At 40.3% G+C, this 26,302-nt stretch overlaps 1 protein-coding gene across 7 annotated transcripts in view; it reads right to left on the minus strand.

The window, feature by feature from the left end:
• Positions 1-26,302, minus strand: part of ARID1B (AT-rich interaction domain 1B) — a 475,555-nt gene that overhangs the window by 131,346 nt on the left and 317,907 nt on the right. For all 7 annotated transcript variants that reach the window (XM_072994953.2, XM_072994947.2, XM_072994944.2 and 4 more), the window contains one exon: positions 23,417-23,660. In XM_072994953.2, coding sequence (XP_072851054.2) covers positions 23,417-23,660 — 244 coding nt within the window. The remainder of the gene's footprint in view (positions 1-23,416; positions 23,661-26,302) is intronic.

Raw genomic sequence — 26,302 nt, forward strand, 5'->3', positions numbered from 1 at the left:
GATGTGATCTTTCAAAAAGCCCAAACTCTATACAACCTTCTTAGATTGCACTCAGTGGAAATTTTACAGCAGGAGAGACAAACGCTTCCTATAACCAGCCCCAAACATGAGTTCCATCCTTGGTATCTCCTGGTCCATCTGAAAACCTGGAATGTCACTGTCAGTGAGCGTTTACTGAACTGGGCTTGATGGACTAAGGGTCTGAGTCTGCATATGGCAGCTTCCTAACGTCACGATTTTGATCTTAGAAGCTGGCAATGAGTCAGTGAGATGGCCATTTCACAGGCCACTGGAATGGCAATTTCATAGCCTGTTCACTGTAACAGAAAAGAACATTCTCCTTATCTTCTCTAAGAACAAGGCAACCACAGGACTTTTTCATCTCGTACTCTCTTCTCAAACTCTTACACTGAACGGTATTCCCACCACAAATGCATTTTTAATATTTTTAATATGCTGGCTATAACAGGGGATTATAACACAGGGAAGAGAACAAAAACAAATGGTATCACTAGAGGAAATGAATTATCAGCAGTAACTTAAGCCTCTGACACCTACACATTTCATTTGAAGTAGGTCCAAGTGTTATGTTAACAACAACTCACAAGGAGAATAAATACTGTTACAGTTTCCAGTTCTACTATTACCACTACTAGAAATGTCTAGTAGTAACCATCTTTACTAATGGTTATCACTACAAGTACTATTAGCACAGCACACCTTATGTCCCATTGATGGCAGAAAGGCAGCACAGGAATGCAATCAATAGAACAGTCAATGCGGGGACCCAGCATATGCACATTTTCACCAGGACAAATGGGTGGAAACATGGTTGTGTGTACAATGACTCAGACGCTGCATTGCCAAAGGTTTTTCTTCCACCAGATCCAGAAACGCATTTTTAAAAAACAAACATTAGAAGTTGAGGTTTTGTTTTACAAAGACTACATAACACATTACAATAATTCATTTAAATATAGCATACAAGAGATTTTCACGAAAGCCCCACCAAAATCAAGATTAGTTCGCTGCCTTTGCTGGACTTTGCTCTGCAAAATTTGTTTTCAAGAGAAGAATCTTATGCTGCCATTCAACTGACATAACTGCTTCTACCAGCAGAAGGAAGATCAATTCCCACTCCCCCCATAGCTCCCTGGTCAATTCCAAGACCTGCTCTGAAGAGCCAGGAAACCCTTAAAAGCAATTAAGTGGTCTGCCAATGAAGTTGTGCTTTGAGCTTCAGGTGCTTAAATATACATTGAAGCCCAAGACTGAGCAAGTTAGAAATCCAAACAAATAATTAGATGTTACTGTAAATAGCAATATTTAAATTAATTATATAGGATTATTGCTTATCATGTTTATTCTTATGTACAACTATGAAAACACAGCTTCTGCTGTTTTTGAAGATATTTGAATACACAGGCTGAAATTCTGTTGTGCAGCTCCGTGTGAGCAACATATCACCATCAGTGGCAAATTTTTGCTCTTTAAGCATGCACATGATTTCAAGGTGCACATGATTTGTATACAATTCAGCGAACCACAAGCATCCTCGAAATCCCCAGAGAAAGCCTTTAATCAGCAGTGACTTGCCTATTATGATGATGTCATTATTGTTGCACAGGCTGGATTGCACAACAAGTTAAACCAATGAGTGGACAGGCAATGTAGTTTCTTACTCCAAACACATGTACACAGTTTATGTTTTGGGTGGGCCAAATATCACCTTCCAGATGTTAGATTTTGACCAATCAGCCAAGTTGCTATACAAAAGAGAGCAAATTCTTGGGAGTTTCATTCACTCCCTTCAGAAACAGCTTGCCTAGTTTGACAACTTCCTTCGGTTGGACAATAAATAGATAAGCACAAGTGTCAGGAAACAATACAGTGGTGCCTTGACTTACGAACGTCCTGACATACGGCCATTTTGAGGTACGACCAGCTCTGGCTGCAAAATTTTGCTTCGACTTGTGGCCAGAGCTTCCAGTTATGAACAGAAAAAGGTAGGGAAAAAAGGCGGGGAATTCAAATTGCTAGCCGTTGGTAGGCAAATAGACTGCTTCTTTGTAGCTCTTTTGCCCCAACAGTGAGTGCGATCAGAGGAGGCTTCGAACTGCCTGGTAAGGTAAGGTGCTCTTTTCTGCTTTTTAAAAACTGTTCTGGGTGGGTTTTGCACTGTGGTTTTGGGCTGGGTGGTGGGGTTATGTTTCTATGCTGTGATGGGTTTTGCAAAGCTTGTTTGTTTCTTGGGGTTTTTCCCCACTTCCGATAGGTCTTGGGGGGTTTGTTTGCTTTTTTGTTTTTTGCCCATTTCTGATGGGTCTTGCAGGGTTTGTTTGCTTTTTGCTTTGCTTTTTTTGTATTTCCGATGGGTCTTGCACAGTTTGCTTGCTTTCTGCTTTGCTTTTTTTGCATTTCCAATGGGTCTTGCACGGTTTGTTTGCTTTTCTTTTTTCTTTTCCTTCGGCTGGAACAGATTAATCGTGTTTCCAATGGGTCTTGCAGTGCTGTGGGGTTTTTTGGTAATTTTTTTCTTCGGATTAACTGCATTTCAATGCATTCCTATGGGAAATGGTGCTTTGATTTATGACCATTTTGAGTTACATCCAGAGTTCCGGAACCAATTAAGTTCGTAAGTTGAGGTAATAGTGAACACAGTATAAACAGCAGACAGGTCACGTTAAGCCCTTGAATTTCTAAAAACAAATATAAACTTGGTGTATTTTCTGTTTTTCTAAAACAACAACAACACACACACACAAAACCAAACCCACCATAAATTACATATTTACATATTACATATTTACACCAGTGTAATGCCACTGACATATTTCAGCAATAAACTGCTGCCACTTACAATATCATAGGCACTTGCTATCGTACATGGAGACAGGGGACTACTGTGCAATGGCAAATGCCTACACCACTTTCTTAATTTGTAGCAATTAGCTGCCAAAGCTTATGCCAAATATTTCATTGTCTCTGAAAAACTTAACAGCATAAAAAAGCACACTCTGTGTATGTGTGTAGCTGATTGGATAGCTTAGCGAGTTAGGTATCTGCTGTGGAGTTTGAGCATCCCAGAAAAACCAGCTTGTGTGGTCTTGGGCAAGCTGCACAGTCCCAGGGAGTCCTCAGAAGAAGGGAATGGCAAACTACTTCTGTGTACTCTCTACTTATAAAAACCTGAAAAGAGTCACCATGTCAGAATTCACCTGATGGTACAGGATTATTATTATATTATGCATGTATGTAATAAAAACATATCTCAAGTTTCCACAATATTGACTTTGCCATTTTTTTATAAATACAATTTCATAAAACTGAGTTATTATATCTAGTAAACAAGCTAGTCACTAGTGCACATTTAAATGAACTTAAAACATCCCAGAGGGAGTAAATAACAGGCAGTAATCCCAGATATTTTAGCACAGTGGTCCCCAACCTTGGGCCTCCAGATGTTCTTGGACTTCAACTCCCAGAAATCCTGGCCAGCAAAGGTAGTGGTGAAGGCTTCTGGGAGTTGTAGTCCAAAAACATCTGGAGGCCCAAGGTTGGGGACCACTGTTTTAGCAGACTAGCACATAGATCTTGGTAATATGGATGCCAGTCAAATGAATGACACTATGCGCCAGGCAAAATGTTCTTATTCTACTGTATGTGAAATAGAATTCTCATAACTACTTTTATGAAAAACAAATTGCTGGTGCTTGTGTAATGGAACTTCTTTAAATTTAACTATGCTGTCAGAGCGGGAGATAATACCCCCTGACTAAGTATTGTGCAGTTGTTTTTTTCAAGATAGCTGGATTTGAGCGGGCCCATACATCCGCTTAAATAAAATGGGTCTTCTGCTATTTCTCATTCCTTCTCTCTGTGGAGGCTCCAAGGAGATTATAACCACTGTCAACCACTCACTTTGCAGTTTCATACAAATGGAGAACTGCAGTTGATTTTGACTATGATTTACCCAAATAAGGTAACATAATAGAACACACAAACAGTACAACAGATGTTGGCTTGTTAGGTGAGGTGTGGTGGGCAATTTCAGAGGGCTTGAAGGACAAATTCTACCCCAGACTTCACCATAGATGACACCAAGCCCCTAAATTGCTGGAAAAGGCTGTTAAACAATTGGGAATGTCTGGACAAGTACACCTGTCTCTTATTTCTGTTTAATATAGAACTGCCACCCCTAGAAGCCTCAGGAAAAGAAAAAAAAGGCTTCTTCTTCTTTCTTTTTTTGCCAAAACACCTTTGGGAACTTTTTTTGCTGAGTGCTTTCCTGGCTTCTTCTCCCCCACTAGAATCTCCCACCTCACTCTACTGTACGCTACAAGCAGCTCACATGAGATCAAGGGTCTTTCATATTCTACTAAACTATCATCTAGTATGATATCTTATTGCAGCTACTATGAAGAGACTAAGCCAATTCCAACCTATTGCCTACACCAGTGGCTGCAGTGTCCTTCCTTCTAGTTAACAGCAGGTCCAAAACGATGCAGCCAGATTGTTAACTGGGGCGAGATCGCATAACTTTCCTGTTATAGCAACTCTATTGCTGCCAGTATACATCCGGGCACAATTCAAAGTGCTGGTATTAACCTATAAAGCCCTAAATGGCTTGGATCCCAGCTATCTCAAAAACTGCATTTCCCTTTATGAACTTGCCTTGAATTTAAGGGGAGGGTTTTCTCTCAGGCACACTACCCTCACAGGTGCATTTGGTGGGGATACAGGAGATGGCCTTCTCTGTTGTTGCTTCCAGACTCTGGAACTGCCTCCTACAGAAAGCCAGGTTGTCCCTGTCTTTGCTGTCCTTCCACAAGTAGATGAAGATCTTCCAACATGCTTTCTTTTAATGACTAAGGGTTTTCTTAAAGGGACTATTGTATGCTTGTTTCTGTTGTTTTTGATGTGTTTTAAAACTGATTTTACTAACAAGATTTTTAATGTGATATTTGTTTAAATGCTTTACTATTATAATAATTTATTGTTTTAGCTTTTAATATTGTTTTAATACTGTAAACTGCCTTGAATCCTTTTCGCGAGAAAGGTGGCATATAAATATTCGAAATAAACAAAAAACCCCACCATCTATAAATAAGCCTGCACTACTGTCATTTCATATACCAGCACTTTATATAGCCCAACATAAATAAAACAAAAAGTTCCCTGACTTTACAATAAGAAAATAGTTATTAAATATTCAAAAACCTCAATATTTGTTAGAACATCTCTCCCAGAAATCAGCAACCCATTTCACTTGCTCTTCTCAGTACTGTACATGATACTAAATGTGGCCACACTGAGGGAGGCCAGAAAGACAAGGACAAGGAATCAGGCTTTCTTGATGGTGACCCAAGACAGACATGGCAGGCTCCTCCTCTCCTTACATTCAGGAAACTGTTAAAAACGAAATGATTCAAAGCTGCCTTTAACAACTGAATCTTCCAGATGCTGTTAATATTAATATTTTATTTTTATCTTCTTGTTTTCTCAGATTTTCACTATTGGGAAGATAAAGTGTATACACAGAAAAGCCATGCACAATTTTTATTGTCTACTAATGATAGGCAAAATAAAATGAAATCAACGATCAAAAGAATGTGGGCCTGGATGCACCAATATTTCCACACAGAACCGCATTACAAACATTAATCCATGAAGCCACATCTTTCACCCTTCCTTTAATTCCACTGCAGAGCCAAATGGACAGTTTTTCCCTTGACAGCGTTTTACTGCTCACCTGGAACTAAGCCTGGGACCTTGATAATTGCAATGCATTACACACAGACTAAACAGCCTTCTAAGGGCCAGATTACACCTTGGCTGATTGGTGTCATAGCGACAATACAATGCAGTCGTAAACCCTGTGAAATTGGCCATTTAAGCTGTGTTTATGGTTGCTTTGTGTGCTGATAGATCTGGAATAGAATTGGCACATTTGCTGTGTAAAAATGATTGCTATATATAAAAACACATGCCTTAAGCTAGTTTGCCTCCCCCCTTTGTTTGTGCAGCATCTAGCACAATGTGACCTCATTCTCAACTAGAGTTCTTGGTGTTATAAAAATACACAAAATTAAAGCACATTCCTAAGAGTTCAAAAGATCATTCCATTTCATATCTAACCTACATTTTCTCTTGTAGCAGGAATTAGAGCAGGAAGGTGACATTTGGATTTTCTCACACACTGTGTGCACTGTCTCCTACAGCAGCTCTGTGGTCTGGCCATACCCCTCCTGCTTGCTGTTCAAATGCAAAGAGATGCAAAGGATCTTCTTTATTTCAGGATACGTTAGAGGGGCATCATCTCCCTCTAATTTATGCAAGAAATTGCCAAGAGGGAACATGCTGCTAAATCTCTATTAATTGAGATACCAAAAACCTGAAGAATGATCAGACACCAAAATTATACTATTAAATAGAGACAGTGTAATATTTAAGAGAAAAAGGGACGTGGTGGCACTGCGGGTTAAACCGCAGAGCTTCTGGGCTGCAAGGTCATAAGACCAGCAGTTCGAATCCACACAACGGAGTGAGCTCCCATTGCTTGTTCCAGCTCCTGCCAACCTAGCAGTGATAAAGCTTGTAAAAATGTGAGTAGATAAATAGGTACCACCACAGTGGGAAGGTAACAGCGTTCCCTGTCTAGTTGCTCTGGCCATGTGACCACGGAAACTGTCTACAGACAAACGCTGGCTCTATGGCTTGGAAACAGGGATAAGCACCAACCACTAGAGTTGGACATGACTGGACAATTTGTCAAGGGGAAACTTTACCTTTACCTTACTATTTAAGAGACAGTACACTGAGCAAGGATAAAAGGGCTGGGTTCAGTGACATCTTACTGAAGAAGATAAACATTTCATCTTGCACGTTAGTGAAGCAGAACGCCTTCAATTCCCACCATGCTCCTTCAAGCATGTTCCATGCTTTTCCAGAGAATTTGTTAACTTCTAGGAATGCCTTGGGCTGTCTGGATATCTCAGTGGTTTAGGTACCTAGCTGTGGAGCCAGAGGCTGGGAATTCAATTCCTCACTGCGCCTTCTGTGAGCAGAGCCAGCCTGTGTGGCCTTGGTCAAGCTGACCATTCCCAGGGTATCCCTAGAAAGAGGGAATGATAAACCACTTCTGAGTGTTACCTACCTGGAAAATCTTGAAAAGGGTTGCCATAAGTCAGAATTGATGATGCCGTTTTGTTAAGGGTGGGGGAAGGTGACACTGGGGGAGAGGAGAAGCCAGGAGGCTCAGTTGCATACACTGAGTTCTGCTAGTATTCACAGACTTGCTGGCCTTTGGTGGCAAGTATAAAGTGATATTCACCACAGGCAAATGAAACATGCTACAGATAAGAAAACAAAACATATTGACTATAGTAAGAGGAGGATAACAGCCCAGGTGGTATCATTAAGGAAGAGTTCATACTTACAGTCTTTAAGGAGATGGTGAGTGTAAGTATAAATTCCACGTCCACCTGAAACTATGGCGCAAAACAGCAAAGCTGTTTAAACCTCAATTTAACAAAAATAATTATTTTCCAGGACTACATGTAAGGAGACAATAAAAATGATTGGCCAAAATCCGACTGGTTAGTTATGCTGCGATGAGTACAATGAAGTAAGCTGCAGCTAGTTAATGAATTGTTGCTTGTATCCATGAGTGGTACAGGAGGAGGGATACCAGCAGTGATTTCTTAATGGGTGACTCTTTGCCACTGCAATTTACACCTCCGTACTTACATTACTGTAACTAACCAACAAGATTGTGACCCATTATCTCTCATTTGTTATACAATACTATGTTTAATACTTCTATCAGTAACAATCTTGTTTGCATATAGTCCTCTCACCATTACACACACATCTCTGACAGGTAACAGCAGCACTATTTAGAAATTTCCTTCTCGTATATGTTGCTACACATAAAAACATGCAACCTTCATTGTGACTAGCTCAGGGGTCTCAAACATGCGGCCCCCCAGATGATAGTTTGTGGCCCTCGCCTTGCCTGCCCCCCCAAAGCGCCCACACATCCTCTGCTGTCAAGAGTTTTTTAAAAAGCCTTGCCTCACTCGCCGGCTCTCTCCCAAGACAGCGCCTCTTGCACCCTCCATCCAGAACTGCAGCCTGCCAGCCAGCCCACCTGTCTGTCAGGTAAGGAAACTCCTGGGCGGCTTCCTCAGGCTCTTGCTCCGCTTGGCGGAAAATCTGATGCAGCCCAGCCTCACCCAGACTCTGCCTCTAGTGGCCCCCAGGTAAATTGAGTTTAAAACCCCTGGACTAGCTTGTTACAGCATACAGTAATAAAATTACAATTTCATTTATGTTCCTTTTCATGTAGCTTCCTAAGATTCGGCCAAATGTTTTGCACTACATAGACTAGAGACGGGGCAATGGATAGTTATATGTTCCAGATCCTCAACCTGTCTTGATCTGCAAGAGTCCTTAAATCTTCCATCCAGGATAGCTGAAACCATCAGGTTCAAGTAAGCACTAGCAAACACCACACTCTCCTCCCATTTCTGCAATTGTTTTAGAGAGGAAAAAAGCACCCTAGGCATATACAGTAGTGGAAATATTTATAGAATGTTATCATTTTAGAAGGTGATATCATTGCTCCCACTATAGGTACATATATACCAAATAATCTCTGACTCAGATTTGTTTGTTTTATGCAGCTTCCACCTTGTAGTGGTTAAACTGCAGTAGTTTCCTGGCACAATGGTTAAACTGTAGTACTTGCAGCCAAAACTCTGCTCATGACCCTGCTTTAATCCCAGGCAGCTGACTCGAGGTTCACTTAGCCTTCCATCCTTCTGAGGTTGGCATATTCTGTATTGAGTACCCAAAGAGTACTTTATGCAACATGCTTTACTATTGAACATTCTATAAGCAGCATGCTTTGCTTTTCCCACCCCCAAACTCTTTATGTAACATTCTGAAAAACTCAGTTTTAAACTAAATGCGTTTAGTTTAAGGACTGATTATGAATTTCCTATATGCTTTTCTAATGAGACAGTGGAGCAGTATTCATAGAAAAACATTGAAGAACAGGTAGGGATTTAAATGAGAACTATAGAGATAATGAAGGTAATAATCATCGAATAAGCCTCTGATTTACAGTTTGACTGAATTGCCCTAAACTACGCTGAACAATTTGACCAAACTCCAGGAGGCAGTGGAAGACAGGAGGGCCTGGCGTGCTCTGGTCCATGGGGTCACAAAGAGTCGGACACAACTTAACGACTAAACAACAATGTTGAACAAGCTTTGGTGATGACTAAGAAGACTCTGGTCTATGGGGTCACGAAGAGTTGGACACGACTTAACAACTAAACAACAAAAGAAGACTCTGTACAGTTAAGACCAATGTGCCAACTAGACCTGTTCCTGGAAATCAGAAATCTAGTTGTATGGACATATGCCTCACTATGATCCACTGGAATACTGTAACATATTCCTTATGGCTTTTTGGGGGAGGGGGGAAGAGAAATGTTAGGTATTTTAGAATGCTGCTACCAGGTTATTGTTTGAGTCAGTCAGGAAGCATATAACATACATCAGAACACCTTTACTAAAAAGCGAAACCATGATTCCCAATAAATCTGTCAAATATGACCAACTCATTTTATAACCCGATTAAAAGCAACCATTTATGGGAAGTCTTGCCATGATGACTTGTATATAAATTTGTTTCTACTCTTTGTCTAACATGTCTTCTGTCCAAAAAAGTCCTATTTTTCAATTTTTTTTGCCATGCAGGCCACAGGGTCCCTGGTTGATCACTGATTATCATGCCCATCACAGGTATCTGTAAATGCTAGTGAGCAAAGATGCTGATACAGTCTGAGGCTCAGAATATGAAAACAGAGTGAGCACCCAACACAGTTACTGAAAGAGCAAATGAACTCACCACATACAATGTTTCAGCACACACATAAACGCTGATAGGACTGTTTATTTCAAAACTCTGTCCATGTGATATATACTAATATGAGTGCCAATTTTAAATAGTGTTCTTGGTTCATGTCACTATTCCAAAGAAAACAGACTGAAGTCTTGAACGATGAGAACAGCCAGAATAAAAAGGAAGAAAAATTGATTGCCGAGTTCATTGAGTAGCAACGGGCTTCCATTTTTAAAAGATACATTTATACTAAAGGACCACTAATAGAGCCTGCTGCTTGACAGACTATGCAACTGCCACATAACAGGATCCTGAACAGGAATGAGGTTGGTATGGAGGTATGTGTCCTCAGTCCCTTCCAACTCTGAAATCCTGTGATGTTATATTTCAATTTCTAGAGCATATTATTAAAAACAAGCTTAGCTTTTTCTCTAACTGCTTGCCTATTATTTCTCCTCCCCACTATTTATTTCTTTAGCACTTTGAAAAGCTTACTATTTGGCTGTCTTCTGAAGGAAATGGGCATAGTGACAGATGAAAGACTTTATTCATCATATAATTCAAAACTGGGAGGGGGGAAATTAACTGCTGCGCATATAAGATTCTAACAACCCTGCAATTTTGTATAGTTGTTCAACCCCCCTTCTTTCGAAGAAATCTGCTTTTATTCTGCTAATAACTAACCAGTTAGAGCAGCATGGATCCGATTAGTAGTTCTTATGGTACAAAGAGGAATGGGGGAAAGGCTGTGAACAAGGTTGCCAATTTGTCCACCTGGGTCTCTAGGAGTTAGATTAGATGAAAGCTTGCTCTTTTATTACTCACTTCGACTCTGTTCTACGCTTAGGCATTTTTAGAGCTCAGGTACTGCATTTTTAAAAGTCTAATTTGACCACTTCAAAAAGCTTCCCTTCGATTTCTATCACTGTTCCTGAGTGCATCTCATAGAATGATGCAGCATTTAAAATGGAACAACTAAAGCCTTACCCCATTGTTCAATATATTTTTTCATATTTCTACTGTGATTCTGAATTACTGCCATCCTCTAAAAACACAATGCCTGTGACTGAAAAACAATGGCTTGTTTTCTTTCTCAGGCAGGCAGATTCTCTGCCCCCAAATCTCTTCAAAAAGTTTTGAACTCTTCAAAGCTTAAAAGGCAGCTTAGGTTCGCTAACTTAGAAAGCACAGGGCTTTGCTGAATCATGGAAACATGGTCAGAGACATAATAAACAAAACAGCCTTGATAGATACCAGAATATTCCACGCAGGTGCAGAAGAAGCCCATGGTAAAGAAGAAGAAATACAAAAATATGAAGTTTTTATTAATGTTAAGTTTGGAGAAATACTTTCAGTATGAAGTTAGGAAGCTAAATTGTTGCAACTGCTGTGCTATATAGGTGATGGAAATGGCTGTGTGGAGAAAGGCACTTGAACTTTCTTACAATGACCACCCTTTGCTTCCCACCTTGCAGTGTCCACTCCTTACTAGGGAGGCTAGCAAGAATCCACTGGGGGGGGGGGAAGAACCACATGCTGCCCTTTGCTTGCATGCTTCTTAACTTAATGGAGTGGAGGTTAATGAATAGAGGGTAAATAAAGGAGGTATATTTTCTTCTACTCTGTGGGCTTACTTCCTTCAAGTAGCATACTACCTCCTACAAAGTAAATTTACTGAGGAACAGCATCCAAAATATGTCCTTTGCATCCTCAAGAGACATGTTGCTATTCTCTGTTTTCGTTTTGCCTAACCCTAACCCTTTGAGTCAATGATTGTAGTATCTTCAAGCCATAATAGCACCATAGATGCAGAGAATGCACAGGTGATTCAGGCTCACGTTATTTCCTTCACAATCTCATTTCCAAGCAGGCTGCTGGAATTGAGGGGTCATGCGATGACCCAGTAATCTGCATAGACAGCTCCAACAGCTCCTTCCTTTTCACTGCCTTTTGGAAGGAGAGGTCATACCACCAAACTACCTAAGGAAACCAGTGCTGTCTAATGTACAACCAACAATAAAGAACAACTTTCCTGGGAATATACACAGCACAGAAACAGCTGGTTCAGCCTCAGAGCTCACAAATGTTACTGGACCTACCAGTAACAGTTCAAATTGGCACTTATTTTGCTATAGCCGAAAGCATCTTATAGTGACAACTTGCTGCTACTTCTTGGAAAATTTCTGCCAACCTATGCATACTTTCTTTTTCTCCTGCATAAGAACAAACAACCATCTAAGACTGCTGCATGTATTTGCTGCACATGAGTAGAGGTTGCTTGTGTAATAAATGAATGGACTGTTAAGAGCTACACTATTTTTTCTTAATCATCCCTGCATCTTTTAGGAGTCAGTTGTGATAATGTTATCTCCAGGATCAGAAGCAGCAAGACTCTGGATACCAGTTCCTGGTGAAATAACATGAGCTGGCTATTATTTGTGGACTTTCAAAGTGCTATTTGGCTGGCCACAGTAGAACATAGGATGGTGGACAGACAGAGTTCTGTTTCAATCCACCAGGGCTCTTGTATTTTTAAGCTTATTCAAAGTAGCAGACATGTCAGTTTTCAGTATATAAACAACTAACACTGTCCATTTTAACACTTTTTTGTTTTCATATTTCACAAACTCATGTTAAAGGTATGTTTGTTCAGTAGTCTGTATGTTGCTGTGAGAGGGAAATGGACATTTCCAAACTCTTGGGAGTATGTGTTGAAAAGATGCCTTGCCTTCTAGCTGTTCCCTTGTCAAGGACTGGATGTGGGTGTGGCTATTTTGATATTGGACAAAACTGCTCTAAACAGTGATGTTAACGTTATACCGAAACCAGCCTCCAAGGTTTTGTAGCAAGCAATTTCTTCTTCTTCCTGCACTTTTTGCCCTAACTTTTGTTGTTGTTTAGTTGTTTAGTCGTGTCCGACTCTTCGTGACCCCATGGATCAGAGCACGCCAGGCCCTCCTGTCTTCTACTGCCTCCCGGAGCTGGGCCAAATTCATGTTGGTAGCTTCGATGACACTGTCCAACCATCTCATCTTCTGTCGTCCCCTTCTCCTCTTGCCCTCACACTTTCCTAACATCAGGGTCTTTTCCAGGGAGTCTTCTCTTCTCATGAGATGGCCAAAGTATTGGAGCCTCAGTTTCAGGATCTGTCCTTCCAGTGAACACTCAGGGTTGATTTCCTTCAAGATGGATAGGTTTGTTCTCCTTGCAGTCCAGGGGACTCTCAAGAGCCTCCTCCAGCACCACAGTTCAAAAGCATCAATTCTTCGGCAGTCAGCTTTCTTTATGGTCCAGCTCTCACTTCCATACATCACTACAGGAAAAACCATAGCTTTGACTATGCGGACTTTTGTTGGCAAGGTGATGTCTCTGCTTTTTAAGATGCTATCGAGGTTTGTCATCGCTTTCCTCCCAAGAAGAAGGCATCTTTTAATTTCATGGCTGCTGTCACCATCTGTAGTTATCATGGAGCCCAAAAAAGTAAAATCTGTCACTACCTCCATATCTTCCCCTTCTATATGCCAGGAGGTGATGGGACCAGTGGCCATGATCTTAGTTTTTTTGATGTTGAGCTTCAGACCGTTTTTTGCACTCTCCTCTTTCACCCTCATTACAAGGTTCCTTAATTCCTCCTCACATTCTGCCATCAGAGTGGCATCATCTGCATATCGGAGGTTGTTGATATTTCTTCCGGTAATCTTAATTCCATTTTGGGATTCCTCCAGTCCGGCCTTTCGCATGATGTATTCTGCATATAAGTTAAATAAGCAGGGGGACAATATACAGCCTTGTCGTACTCCTTTCCCAATTTTGAACCAATCAGTGTTTCCGTATCCAGTTCTAACTGTTGCTTCCTGTCCCACGTATAGGTTTCTCAGGAGATAGATAAGGTGGTCAGGCACTCCCATTTCTTTAAGGAATTGCCATAGTTTGTTGTGGTCGACACAGTCAATGGCTTTTGCAGAGTCAATGAAGCAGAAGTAGATGTTTTTCTGGAACTCTCTGGCTTTCCCCATAATCCAGCGCATGTTAGCAATTTGGTCTCGAGTTCCTCTGCCCCTTCGAAATCCAGCTTGGACTTCTGGGAGTTCTTGATCCACATACTGCTGAAGCCTACCTTGGAGGATTTTGAGCATAACCTTGCTAGCGTGTGAAATGAGTGCAATTCTTTGGCACTGCCCTTCTTTGGGATTGGGATGTAGACTGATCTTTTCCAGTCCTCTGGCCACTGTTGAGTTTTCCAAACTTGCTGGCATATTGAATGTATCACCTTAACAGCATCATCTTTTAAGATTTTAAATAGTTCAACTGGAATGCCATCACCTCCACTGGCCTTGTTGTTAGCCAGGCTTTCTAAGGCCCACTTGACTTCGTTCTCCAGGATGTCTGGCTCAAGGTCACCAGCCACACTATCTGGGTTGTCCGGGATATCCAAATCTTTCTGGTATAATTCCTCCGTGTATTCTTGCCACCGCTTCTTGATGTCTTCTGCTTCTGTGAGGTCTCTCCCATTTTTGTCCTTTATCATGTTCATTTTTGCACGAAATGTTCCTTTAATATCTCCAATTCTCCTGAACAGATCTCTGGTTTTTCCTTTTCTATTATTTTCCTCTATTTCTTTGCATTGTTCATTTAAGAAGGCCCTCTTGTCTCTCCTTGCTATTCTTTGGAAGTCTGCATTCAATTTTCTGTAACTTTCCCTATCTCCCTTGCATTTTGTTTCCCTTCTCTTCTCTGCTATTTGTAAGGCCTCTCTGGACAGCCACTTTGCTTTCTTGCATTTCCTTTTCTTTGGGATGGTTTTTGTTGCTGCCTCCTGTACAATGTTACAAGCCTCTATCCAAAGTTCTTCAGGCACTCTGTCCACCAAATCGAGTTCCTTAAATCTGTTCTTCACTTCCACTGTGTATTCATAAGCGATTTGGTTTAGATTATACCTGAGTAGCCCAGTGGTTTTTCCTACTCTCTTTAGTTTAAGCTTGAATTTTGCTATGAGAAGCTGATGATCAGAGCCACAATCAGCTCCAGGTCTTGTTTTTGCTGACTGTATAGAGCTTCTCCACCTTTGGCTGCAGAGAATATAATCAATCTGATTACGGTATTGCCCATCTGGTGATTCCTATGTGTAGAGTCACCTCTTGTCTTTTTGGAAAAGAGTGTTTGTGATGACCAGCTTGTTCTCTTGACAAAACTCTATTAGCCTTTGCCCTGATTCGTTTTGAACTCCAAGGCCAAACTTTCCTGTTGTTCCTTTTATCTCTTGACTCCCTACTTTAGCATTCCAATCCCCAAGAATGAGAAGAACATCCTTCTTTGGTGTCAGTTCTAGAAGGTGTTGTAAGTCTTCATAGAATTGGTCAATTTCAGTCTCCTCAGCACTGGTGGTTGGTGCATAAACTTTGATTATTGTGATGTTGAAAGGTCTGCCTTGGATTCGTATTGACATCATTCTATCATTTTAAAGATTATAATCCCATTACAGCTTTTCCCACTCTTTTGTTCCCACTCTTTTGTTGCTATAACTATTCTGCCTGAATGTTGGAACTGCCACAATCTACTTTCTGCTTGTCATTATATGACCCAACAGCTCTAATTTTCTGTATTTTCTTATTTCTTGGTCTATATTCATTTACCTCAGTACATCTTTATTGGTCACCTTGTTGATCCAATAAATTCTTTGCATCCTGCAATAAATATACATTTCAAATGCTTCTATCTTCCTTATGGCAGCCTGTATTAAAGCCCACAATTCTATGCCATAAAGAGAACAGAGAAAAAAAACAATACACATCCTCAAAGTTGATTTAAAGTTTCTTTGCATCATCTTAGAAAGCTCCAATGGTACTATGCATTCAGCATAATTCAAATAGTTCTCACCTTTTTATTTTGGCTCTTGTGTCCTCTTTAAAGAGAAAGGTGGGATAACTAACTAACTAAATTGCTTCAACTGCTTGTTTTGGACTGATTACAATGAATCATGGTTTTGTGGTTTCCTTGACATTTATTTTCTGACCATGTTTGTTACTCACTTCATTGACTTTTTTGAGTAAACCATGAAAACATGGTCAGGAACCACAATTGGTCACAAGTCTCTGAAGCACATCACTTTGCGGATACACATCTCATCTTCACACTCTTCCAATCATGTGCTCCACGTATTTCTTAATTATCTCTACTACTACTTCTAAACTGCAAAATCATTCAAACCAAAACTGAAGAGGCCAAACTCAACCAAAGTTTGCAGGTTCAGGTTTATCAGCAAATTAATTATGCATATTATTCCCACGAGATAGACCATGAGCCTGAAACCTTCAAGGAAAATACCAAATCACGGTTAGCCATTTAACATGAATCTACAAAAATAGTCTTCCCATGAAAGACAAAGAGGACAAGTGTAGAAGTTTAGGTAAATGGGAGGGGGGAATACGCCCACCCACATGTGAACAGCACTGAATATGTATAAAATATACTACATCCAGTGTACTAGATCTGATATTTGAGAATTTATATTATTTTCTTTAACCTTGAATAACATAAACTCTTGACCAATTTAGAATCCTTTGCAAGGTCACACTCAAAATGCTTAACCACATGGCTCTAATATGGTTTGGAATTACCAACTCTTATGTCAGTTTCTGTTTGTGTGGGGGAGTAACAGCATTAACAACTCCTGGTTATATCATTTATAAACACGCAGATGTAGATTATTAAAGATTAATGCATTTCAGGATTGGTGTCGGCATTCCGTTTGTCTTATGCCGAAACCAATTCTGTTCTTCATTAGTCAACGACAACCCACATCACCCTGTTGTGGAAGAAAAATCAAAGATACAAGTGTGAATTGAGAGTAAGTGATGACACTGATTACTAAGAAACTTAACGGCTGTAATCAATCAACACATCAAAATAATTTGAGTCCACCACTGTCTGAGAATAAGTAAGGAATAAATCCACAAGAGTTGTTATATGTTATTATTTGAATAAACCCTTTGTAAATATGACTAGCCATGACCTCTAAAAATTAAAAACATTTTTCATCAATTGAAATATAACTAAAAAAAGAGTTGTTTTCTATTTTTGAATATAAAACCAGAGGGGTGAGGAAATAATGAAAGAAAGTTCTCCTGTATAGAAAGGTTGCTACTATAACTTTAACCTCCTACATTTTCACAGAAAAGGCAGTTAGGACATATTAAAAGTCTAGTCCAGGTGCATACTGGTCGAATGTCTGCACTTCCCAGTTGCACAGGGTCCAGGTTTTCCGCACCCCCTGACAAAATTGACAGAGCAGGGAAAGGGAAGATTGCATATATCTTCCATATCTAACCCATCTATCACAGCAAGCAGGTGTGCAGAGGGGAGAGAGGAAGACAGGGGTCATTTGCCTTAAAAAACTGGGGCCCTCATCTGTAATTTAATACCCTATATATAGTGGCTAGATAGTATACAGTATACTTCTGTATTACACAGAATTATAGCAAAGCAGCAACAGCCCATTCTAGCTCAGAAAATAAACATTTTCTTTTTCTTTTTTACAAGTTCCTACCAAGGAATAAAGCCCTTCAGCTCACAACAAAAACTGGTTGATAAAGTGGGAGCGGACTAACTGAATTGCCCTGTAAATGCATCCATCATTTCTTAATATCACAGTGTATGATGGAGGGAAAAAAAACACCTTTCCATTTATGGTGCAATCACATCAATATTTTATTATGAAAACACATGAAATGGAAAGGGGAATGTTTAAATTGTTCCGTCTATAAAAATATAAACCAGAGATGTATAAGACTCATATTTTCATAATGCAATAATCCAAAATACAATATTTTTCAGAAACATGACAGCTGACCATGAGTAATGGAATAAAAAGTCTTACAACAAAGAAAGAATGTATTTTAAACATTTGCAAATTAAAAGACTGCTGTATGTGGAAATGTGAGTTAAGCAGGAAAGGTGAATAACATTACAGCTGCACTCTGTACTATTTACCTGGGAGCAAGCCACACTGACCTCAGAGGGCTTTCTTCTGAGCAGATACTGTACATCTAAAATTCCATAATTCCATGACTAATATAGGCCAGAAAACTCTAATAACTTTTCCTTCACCTCTATTACAAGAAAATATCCCATATGTCTGTATTATATAAAACAAAAATCTACACTTTGGGGAACATATTTATCATAGTTTCTCAGGATAACTGGGAAGAACATAAATAATCTGTGCAAAATAGAGCACTAAGCAAAAAGAACATTTTTCATTTCCTCTATATAATCATATCTGTAACCCTTTATAGTTTCTGAGAACAGCTCAGTAGTTCATGTTGTGTAATTGGGAAACATCTAGCACCAAAGGAACCTATGATGAGATTTCAGCCCCTGCAAACCAGCTGACCTATTGATATGGCTACCTCTTGCTCTTCAGCTATATATTGAACACCAACATGAACAGTGTGAATCATTCTTCCTCTGAATTTACTGATAGCTTCCTTGTCATCAGTTTTGTCATACCAGAAAAATGCCAGACATTCTTTAGAATTATCATCCTTCTTGAGTAACTGGTTATCCACAACATGTAGGCCGAGCACATACTATCATGTTAAAGTCTTTATGCTAGTTGTAGTTCCAATCCATCAAGAATGTAAAAATTCCTCCCATGTAAAACAGTGAAATATTTTCCAGACACACTGATACTGATCTATGGTAACATTCTGAAATTTGTAACACTGCTGCATAATTATTTTGTGCATTACCCATGAGAGAAAGCATAACAATGTCATTTTTGCACTATGTACTTGCCAATAAACAGCATGAATCTCACTGCACAAAGCTGCTGCAAGACAATTTTATTTTAATTTTTAACCCTGGAAAAGATCTCTGAATGAAATGTTTTAACACAATGAAGATTTTTTTAAAGTGGAAAAATGGCAGTTTCCCCAGTGTACTATTTCAGAATTACCACTTGTTTAAAGTAACAGGAGAAACATAACTTATACAAATATATGTTCAGAAATGCCATTGTATTTTATTCAAAAGGGAAAAAAAAGGAACAAATTTTAAACTGGTGAACATATGTATCTACAGTTTCCTCTTTGATTTGACTGAGATTGAGTCTCAATTTATAGCTGTCAAAGATTTAATAAAGTTCTTTCCACTATCGACTATTTAGGTCCTTACACTGTGATCCCAAGAAGCATGGAAATTAAGGTGTGGGAAGGACTAACTATTCTGGGCTATTTGTCCTCTGTGGTTATTGTAGCAACTGGTGCAGATGTAACCCTAATCTCATCAAGGAGTGAGAACTGGCCACAGACTTATACAGTATGCTCCCAGCCTTCTGCTTTTTAACATCTTTACTGGGTTAGTAAACCGAACGTTTTGGTTGAGGAGGCAAGCTAAGTTAGCACCCACTCAATTTTCTGGCATTAGCAATATTAAATTGTGCCATGTCAGCTTCCATTGCTTGACTATCATATCACTAGATAAAGATCAAGTCTCTTAAATGACAAATATCTATTTGCACTAGTACTAATACAGAAATTTCATTATAAGATTCATCATGGATTGTAAGAGTAAAATGTAAGTCACAAATGAAGAAAAACTATATGATGTACAGAAATGTATGGGTGAACTCTCTCCTTCCCCATATTTATGTGCCAAAGTACTTCCAGGGAAAAATGCCTTAGCTAGAAAAAGGGCAAAATTCTGTTCCACAAGTTACATTTGTGGGCCCTTCTCTAACTGGGAAGAGGTAACAAGTGGGACACCTCGATGCTCAGTCCTGGGCCCGGTGCGCTTCAATATTTTTATAAATGACTTGGATGAGGGAGTGCAGGGGATGCTTGTCAAGTTTGCAGATGATACCAAATTGGGTGGAATAGCTAATGCCCTAGAAGACAGAAATAAAATTCACAAGGACCTTAATATGATGGAGCACTAGATCGAAAACAAGAGAATGAAATTCAACATGGATAAGTGCAAATTACTGCACCCTGATAAAAGAAACCAATTGCACAGTTACAAGTTGGGAGATACCTGGCTCAGCAAAACTACGAGCGAGAAGGATCTTAGAATTGTCATATATCACAAGCTAAATACAAGCCAACAGTGTGATGTGGCTACAAAAAAGGCAAATGCTCTTTTAGGCTGCATTAACAGAAGCATAGTTTCCAAATCCTGCAAGGTGCTAGTCCCCCTCTATTCTGCACTGATTACGCCTCACCTTGAGTATTGTGTCCAGTTCTGGACACCACACTTCAAGAAGGATTGGCAGTTATAGGCCTGTCGCCAATGTTTCCTTCCTTAGCAAAGTTGAAGAGAGGGTGTGGCCAATCAGCTTCAGGCTCTCCTGGATGAAACCAATGCCCTGGATCCATTCCAGTCCGCGTCACAGTATGGAAATGGCACTGGTTGTCCTGCTTAATGACCTTTTGAGGGAGGCCAATAGGGGCAAAATGTCCTTGTTAGTTCTCCTTGATATCTCAGCTGCCTTTGGTACAGTCGACCACGGTATCCTCCTGGGATGGCTTTCAGAGTTGGGAATCGGTGCCCTGGCTCTTGTCCTTCTTGGAGGACCATTCCCAGAGAGTTCAGCTTGGAGAGACTGTATCGGCCCCGTGGTTCCTCAATTGCAGGGTGCCGCAGGGCTTGATCATCTCTCCAATGTTGTTTAATATCTATATGAGGCTGCTGGGTGGGGTCATCTGGAGGTATGGTGCTTCGTGTCATCAGTATGCTGATGACACACAGCATTACATTTCCTTTTTTCCAACAGCAGTGGATGCCACTGTGCCCCTTGAGCGCTGCCTGGGGGCTGTACTGCAATGGATGCCGGAGAATGGATTGAGACGGAACCCAGACAAGACAGAGGTTTTGAGAGTGGGTGCCCCTCCTATCAGTGGTTTGGGAAGCTCCCTCTCTTTTGGGGGGGGCGACTCTCACCACAAAGAGTGTGGTCCACAGCTTTGGGGTCCATCTTGACCCAGCGCTTACCATGGAGTCCCAGGCAGTGTCCATGGTCCGCACTGCCCATCTACATCTTTGGTGGATTGGCCAGGTGCGCTCCTATCTTGATATTGGGGCACTCACCACTCTGATCCATGCACTCGTAATCTCGAGATTAACTACTGTAATGCACTCTATGTGGGCTGCCCTTGAGACTGATGCAGAAACTACAAATGGTCCAGAACATGGCTGCCAGATTATTAATTGGGTTAAAAAATATCATCACATTTCCTCAACTGTGTGGCAGCCTTACGGTGGTTGCCCATTCGTTTCCGCATTTACTTCAAGGTATTAATGCTTACATATAAAGCCCTAAATGGTTTAGGACCTCGATACCTGACAGAGTACCTGCTCCCACCAAGCTCTACTCATGTCACTTGATCTAGCCAGGCTGGGCGGCTCAGGGGCTTGACCCTGAGAGAGGTCCGGGAGGAGAGAACTAGAAACTGGGCCTTCTCGGTGGTGGCCCCTCGCCTCTGGAACATCTTGCCCCTTGAGATTCGCCTGGCACCCTCACTGGGAGTTTTTAAGAACAAGCTGAAGACTTGGTTCTTCAAGCAAGCCTTCCCCCCTTCCACTTCTTAGTTCCCTATGTCTTATCATCTTGGATTTTGTTTATCTCTATGCTGTTTGATATTGTTTGTTTTAATTCTTGTTTTTATTCAGACTGTAAGCTGCCCAAAGTAGATTTGTTGAATCTACATGGGCGGGGTAAAAGCCAATAAATAAATAAATAAATAAAATAAGGATGCTAAGAAATTGGAACAAGTTCAGAGGAGGGGAAAAAGGATGATCAGGGGGTGGAAACCAAGTCTTATGAGGAAAGGCTGAAATAATTGGGCATGTTTAGCCTTGAAAAAATAAGACTGAGGGGTGATATGATAGCACTTTTCAAATATCTGAAAGGCTGTTATACAGAGGAGGGGCAAGATCTGTTCTCGATCATCCTAAGCTGTAGGACACACAACACTGGCTCAAGTTAAAGGAAGCCAGATATCAGGAAAAACTTCCTGTTAGAGCAGTATGAGAGTGGAACCAATTACCTCGGGAGTTGGTGACTGCTCCAACACTGGAGGCATTCAAGAAAAACTTAGATAATCACCTGTAACATATGCTTTGATTGTATTCCTGCATTGAGCAGGGGTTTGGACTTGATGGTCTTGCAGGCCCCTTCCAACTTCACTTTTCTATAATTCTATGAAAGGTGATAAAGTTACTGTCAGAGAGACTTTTTGGGTAGTTGAAAATTCCTGCTTCCGTCCTGCACCTTGTTCAGTGTGCATGTAATCAGTGTCACTGCACACAAGCTGTGCAGAACAAGAACTTGGCCACTGTTTGTTTGCACAAATATAAATGTTAGAGTATAGCTCTCTTACTAGCAGGATGACTTGGACTGATAAAAGTACTTGTTCACTGCACTATAGTTTACATTCCCAAATGAGAGATGCTATTAGTGGTTGAAGTGTAAAAGTTCAAAATGCCAACCTACCATGGTTAGTATCTGTGAAGTTTTTCAGTGTAGTATAACACCACTGCCAACAATCACCACCAGCGGCACAGAACAGGAAAACAAAGGAATGCTTAATGACTTATGGGGTGTTCTAATACTGGGGCTCTACCAATATCTTTTATATTCATAACAGATGATCAAGAACAATATGAGAGAGAATACTTGCCTCACTGAGGGAAAATTGACACTTTATATGGGTCAGAACCAGCCATTTAGAATCTGGGTTCTGTGTAGGTTTTGGCATCGCTATAGTTGCCAACTTAATCTCAGATGCAAAAGAGAGGAGGTACGGGATGATTCTATGCCAGAAAATCCTTGGAAATGCAACACCTTAATTTTAACTGCCTTCCTAGAATGGAAGCCTCTGCTACATTTTGGTACTGGCCTGTCACAGCTATCAGCAACTCAACAGCTGCTTGTTTCACAGTGACCTGCTAGAGATACAATGACTGAGGGAACCAATCTATGTCACATGGAGAAGCTCACAGCAAGACACAGCAGGAGGCAATACAAGAGGCCTGAGGTCAGAACAAATAAGGTATAGTGGGCAGGAAGAGACAATTTGACCAAAATAAGGAACAAATATATGTTGTGAACATTTAACAGAAGTAAACCCCCCTCTCTCAAGGTTACTATGATGCAATGCAATCTTTTGTAATGCTTACTCAAATGTAAATCCCACACTATGAGTCAAGATTGCAGCCATATTTTTTGTTTGTAGGAAAGGTGGTACCATGAACATCGAACGACTCTATGACTGATGCTTTTGGAGAGACTGATCTCTGTGCAAACAGTGGAGAAATGACTGAACATCTTGATTTTGCAGCCACACAAGGCAGTAACATCCCCTATCTGATTGCTTAATATGAATGACAGAAAATGTGAAACTTGTGAAGAAATGCTAGTTATATATGGATTTTAAATGAAACATTTTAAAAGGCAAAAAAAACATTAGAAAACAGCAGGATTTTTAAAAGCCCGCCATTTACCTGGAATACTTGCAGGAGAAATGGGGCCAGATCTTGACTGGTTGCTTCCAACAGGAGAGCCCACAGGGGAAGGGGAAGGGCCCCCAGGAATGCTGGAGAGATGGGGGGAGGCATGAGGGGAGAAAGGTGACTGTGCTGGGTTGCTCTGCTCCCCTTGACTGCTGGTGGAACCTGATGCACTAACGGCAGAACTTAGAGTTGCTTCAGTTCCCGTAGGGAGGTCATCAATGGAGCCCGATAAATCCTGAGAAGAAAAAGGGAGGGGAAATTGGTTAAGGAGTTGAAGCCAATACCCCGGTCAAAACGTGAAAGATATCAGAAGGCAGCAGAACAACTTTTACTTTGGGAAAATTTGCCTCAGCTTTTCAACAAAGTGTTGGGCTTCTCTTGACACATAAAAGTATGACAAATACTAAAACTATCCCCAAATTTATCATATTTTTCCAGAAAGCGAGGCAATTAAAGAGACAATATATGTAGACTCGAATTCAAGCTGATGGTTTCTTACTGCAGTGTAACTGCCAAGTGAGCCCTTGCTAAAGTCTCCTCCAGTGAAGCCCTCACGGAGCTCTCCAAATCTCCACTCAAGCTACTATGACATTTCAAAGGTCTCAATTTCTGCATTTTATTTGTGTTCTTTGCACTTAATTTTGTGGGTTTATTAGATGAATGTCCTGTGGCATTATTAACCCTATTAAGCCACTGATGAGAAGTGAGAATTTTAAATATGATGTATTTTCGATACAGTATTTTCATTTTGTTTAAATTGAGATAGAAAAAGCTATATTTAATCCCCTGTTGTACTGGAATTGCATTAATGCAAGGTTTGCTCTGGTGCACTGCTTACATACTAGTGTAGTAACTATTCTGAGCCCATTTAAAATATCCCTCAGGCTTTAACTGTTGCATTTTTATTTAACTATTTTCTATAACTACGAGCTTTAACACTGGAACACATGGCTTAAAAAGAACCAAAAGTGTGGCAGGTGCTGTTCTAAATTCTGCTGCGCTGTCAGAATGCACACTTTTGGCAAATATTGGATTTACGTCAGAGTAGATACTAATGAGTAGAGTTTGACCCAACTCTGGGAGGCAGTGGAAGACAGGAAGGCCTGGCGTGCTCTGGTCCATGGGGTCACGAAGAGTTGAACACGACTTAATGACTAAACAACAACAGATATTAATGGTGCATATAAGGAACTATCAACTGCAAGGGGCAAAAATAGCTGGAGCTGGGGACATGGTGGAGGAAATATGGCAACTAGTTAGAATCCTATATATATTAACTCAGACATTGGATCAATCATTAATAATGACATACAGAACAGGTAGCATAAGACTGACACTCAACTGGGAAACAGAATTTAAGTCTATGCTCCCCCCGCCCCCCACAGCTGAGGCAGATAAAAGAACTGAATTCTGATAAGTTATGGCTGAGACCCAGAAAATGAACATAAATACCACAACCCATAGGGCACCATAGAACTACATCAGTACAAATGAGAACACTAGTAAAAGGGAACCTGATGAAAGAGATCCAAACTACATGACCAAGAAAAAGCCCAAGCTAACAATGAAGTAGGAAGAGCAGGAAAACAGTGTTTTTTTCCCTTCATGCAATCTTTCAGGTTATCAAGATTCCAGATTCCAAAACCAGAAAACACCAGGAATCACCATTCCACTATTGCTATTAGAGCTGCAAGCGAGCATCTGATCTCAGTTGTTGACTGAGCATTCTCCTCTCAACAACCCATTATGCAGAATTTTCTAACTGTCCTGGTGCTATATATATTACCACTAAGCTGTGAATGAGAATAGGGAACATGGACATGATGTTTGGAGAACATTGCATGTCCACTAACTGATACCGCTAACCAAATACAAGGCACATGAAGGACAACAATGGGTAAATAGAAAGCTTTCAAGACAAACCCTACATTGGTTTAGTATTCTGTAAATTGCTAATTCTTTCCTACCAAAAAATAAATTGGTAAACAATGACATCATGGCACTACTAATGAGAGAATGGGAAATGAAGCACTAGATGGCAGCACTCTTTCCCAAAAAAGGCCAGTGTCAAATGATCACTCAGTTATTGAACTAGCTTCTCACAGTTGCTCAGTTTTCAGATCCTACCATACCCCAGACAGCTAGGCTGTCATCCAACATTCGCTGATGGGGGAAAAGCTGTGTTTTTCATTACCTCTTCATTACAGCTAAGGATGAGACAAACCTTTCAGGCATAGTTCTAAACAATAAATGAGAATTTTAGGAATGCTGCATCTATTGAATTTAGAAATTATAAACAGTTTTAAAATGCTTTAAAATTATTTTAATGCTGGCTTTTAATATTGTTACACGCTTAACTGCTTTTAAAGTATTTTAATTTATTATTTATATTTATTATTTTCATTTACATGTCAATATTCTTCTCAAAGAATAACATAGCAAGCCACTGTTAGAGTAAGCGCAATTGAATGGAACGTATAAACTGATTCAATGGGCATACTGTAGTGTGATTTACTGTGCTAAAGTATGAGGATTTGGGCCACTGTTTAACATATGTTTGGGCTGCTTCAACCATGTTTCTCTTCTGATGGCTAACATATCTCTTCAATCCCTCCACAATCACTTTACATACCAGAGGCTATCCAATGAAAGGTGGCTACCACCTAAGTTTGCTGATGTACTTGAGCACCAGTTTTTGGATTCTTTTTTCTCTCTGACACTGAATTGGGTTTCTTTTAATTTACCGGTAAATGAGTCTGCTTAAAATATGACTGAGGCCCTGGTCACATGAGGAAAATGTTATATAGCCATCCACCACTTACTTATGGCCAGCTACACCATGGTACCAGTTTATTTTTTCTCAAGAGAAAAAAATAA

Source organism: Pogona vitticeps, chromosome 1, assembly GCF_051106095.1.
Source record: "Pogona vitticeps strain Pit_001003342236 chromosome 1, PviZW2.1, whole genome shotgun sequence".
Classification (NCBI taxonomy): Eukaryota; Metazoa; Chordata; class Lepidosauria; order Squamata; family Agamidae; genus Pogona; species Pogona vitticeps.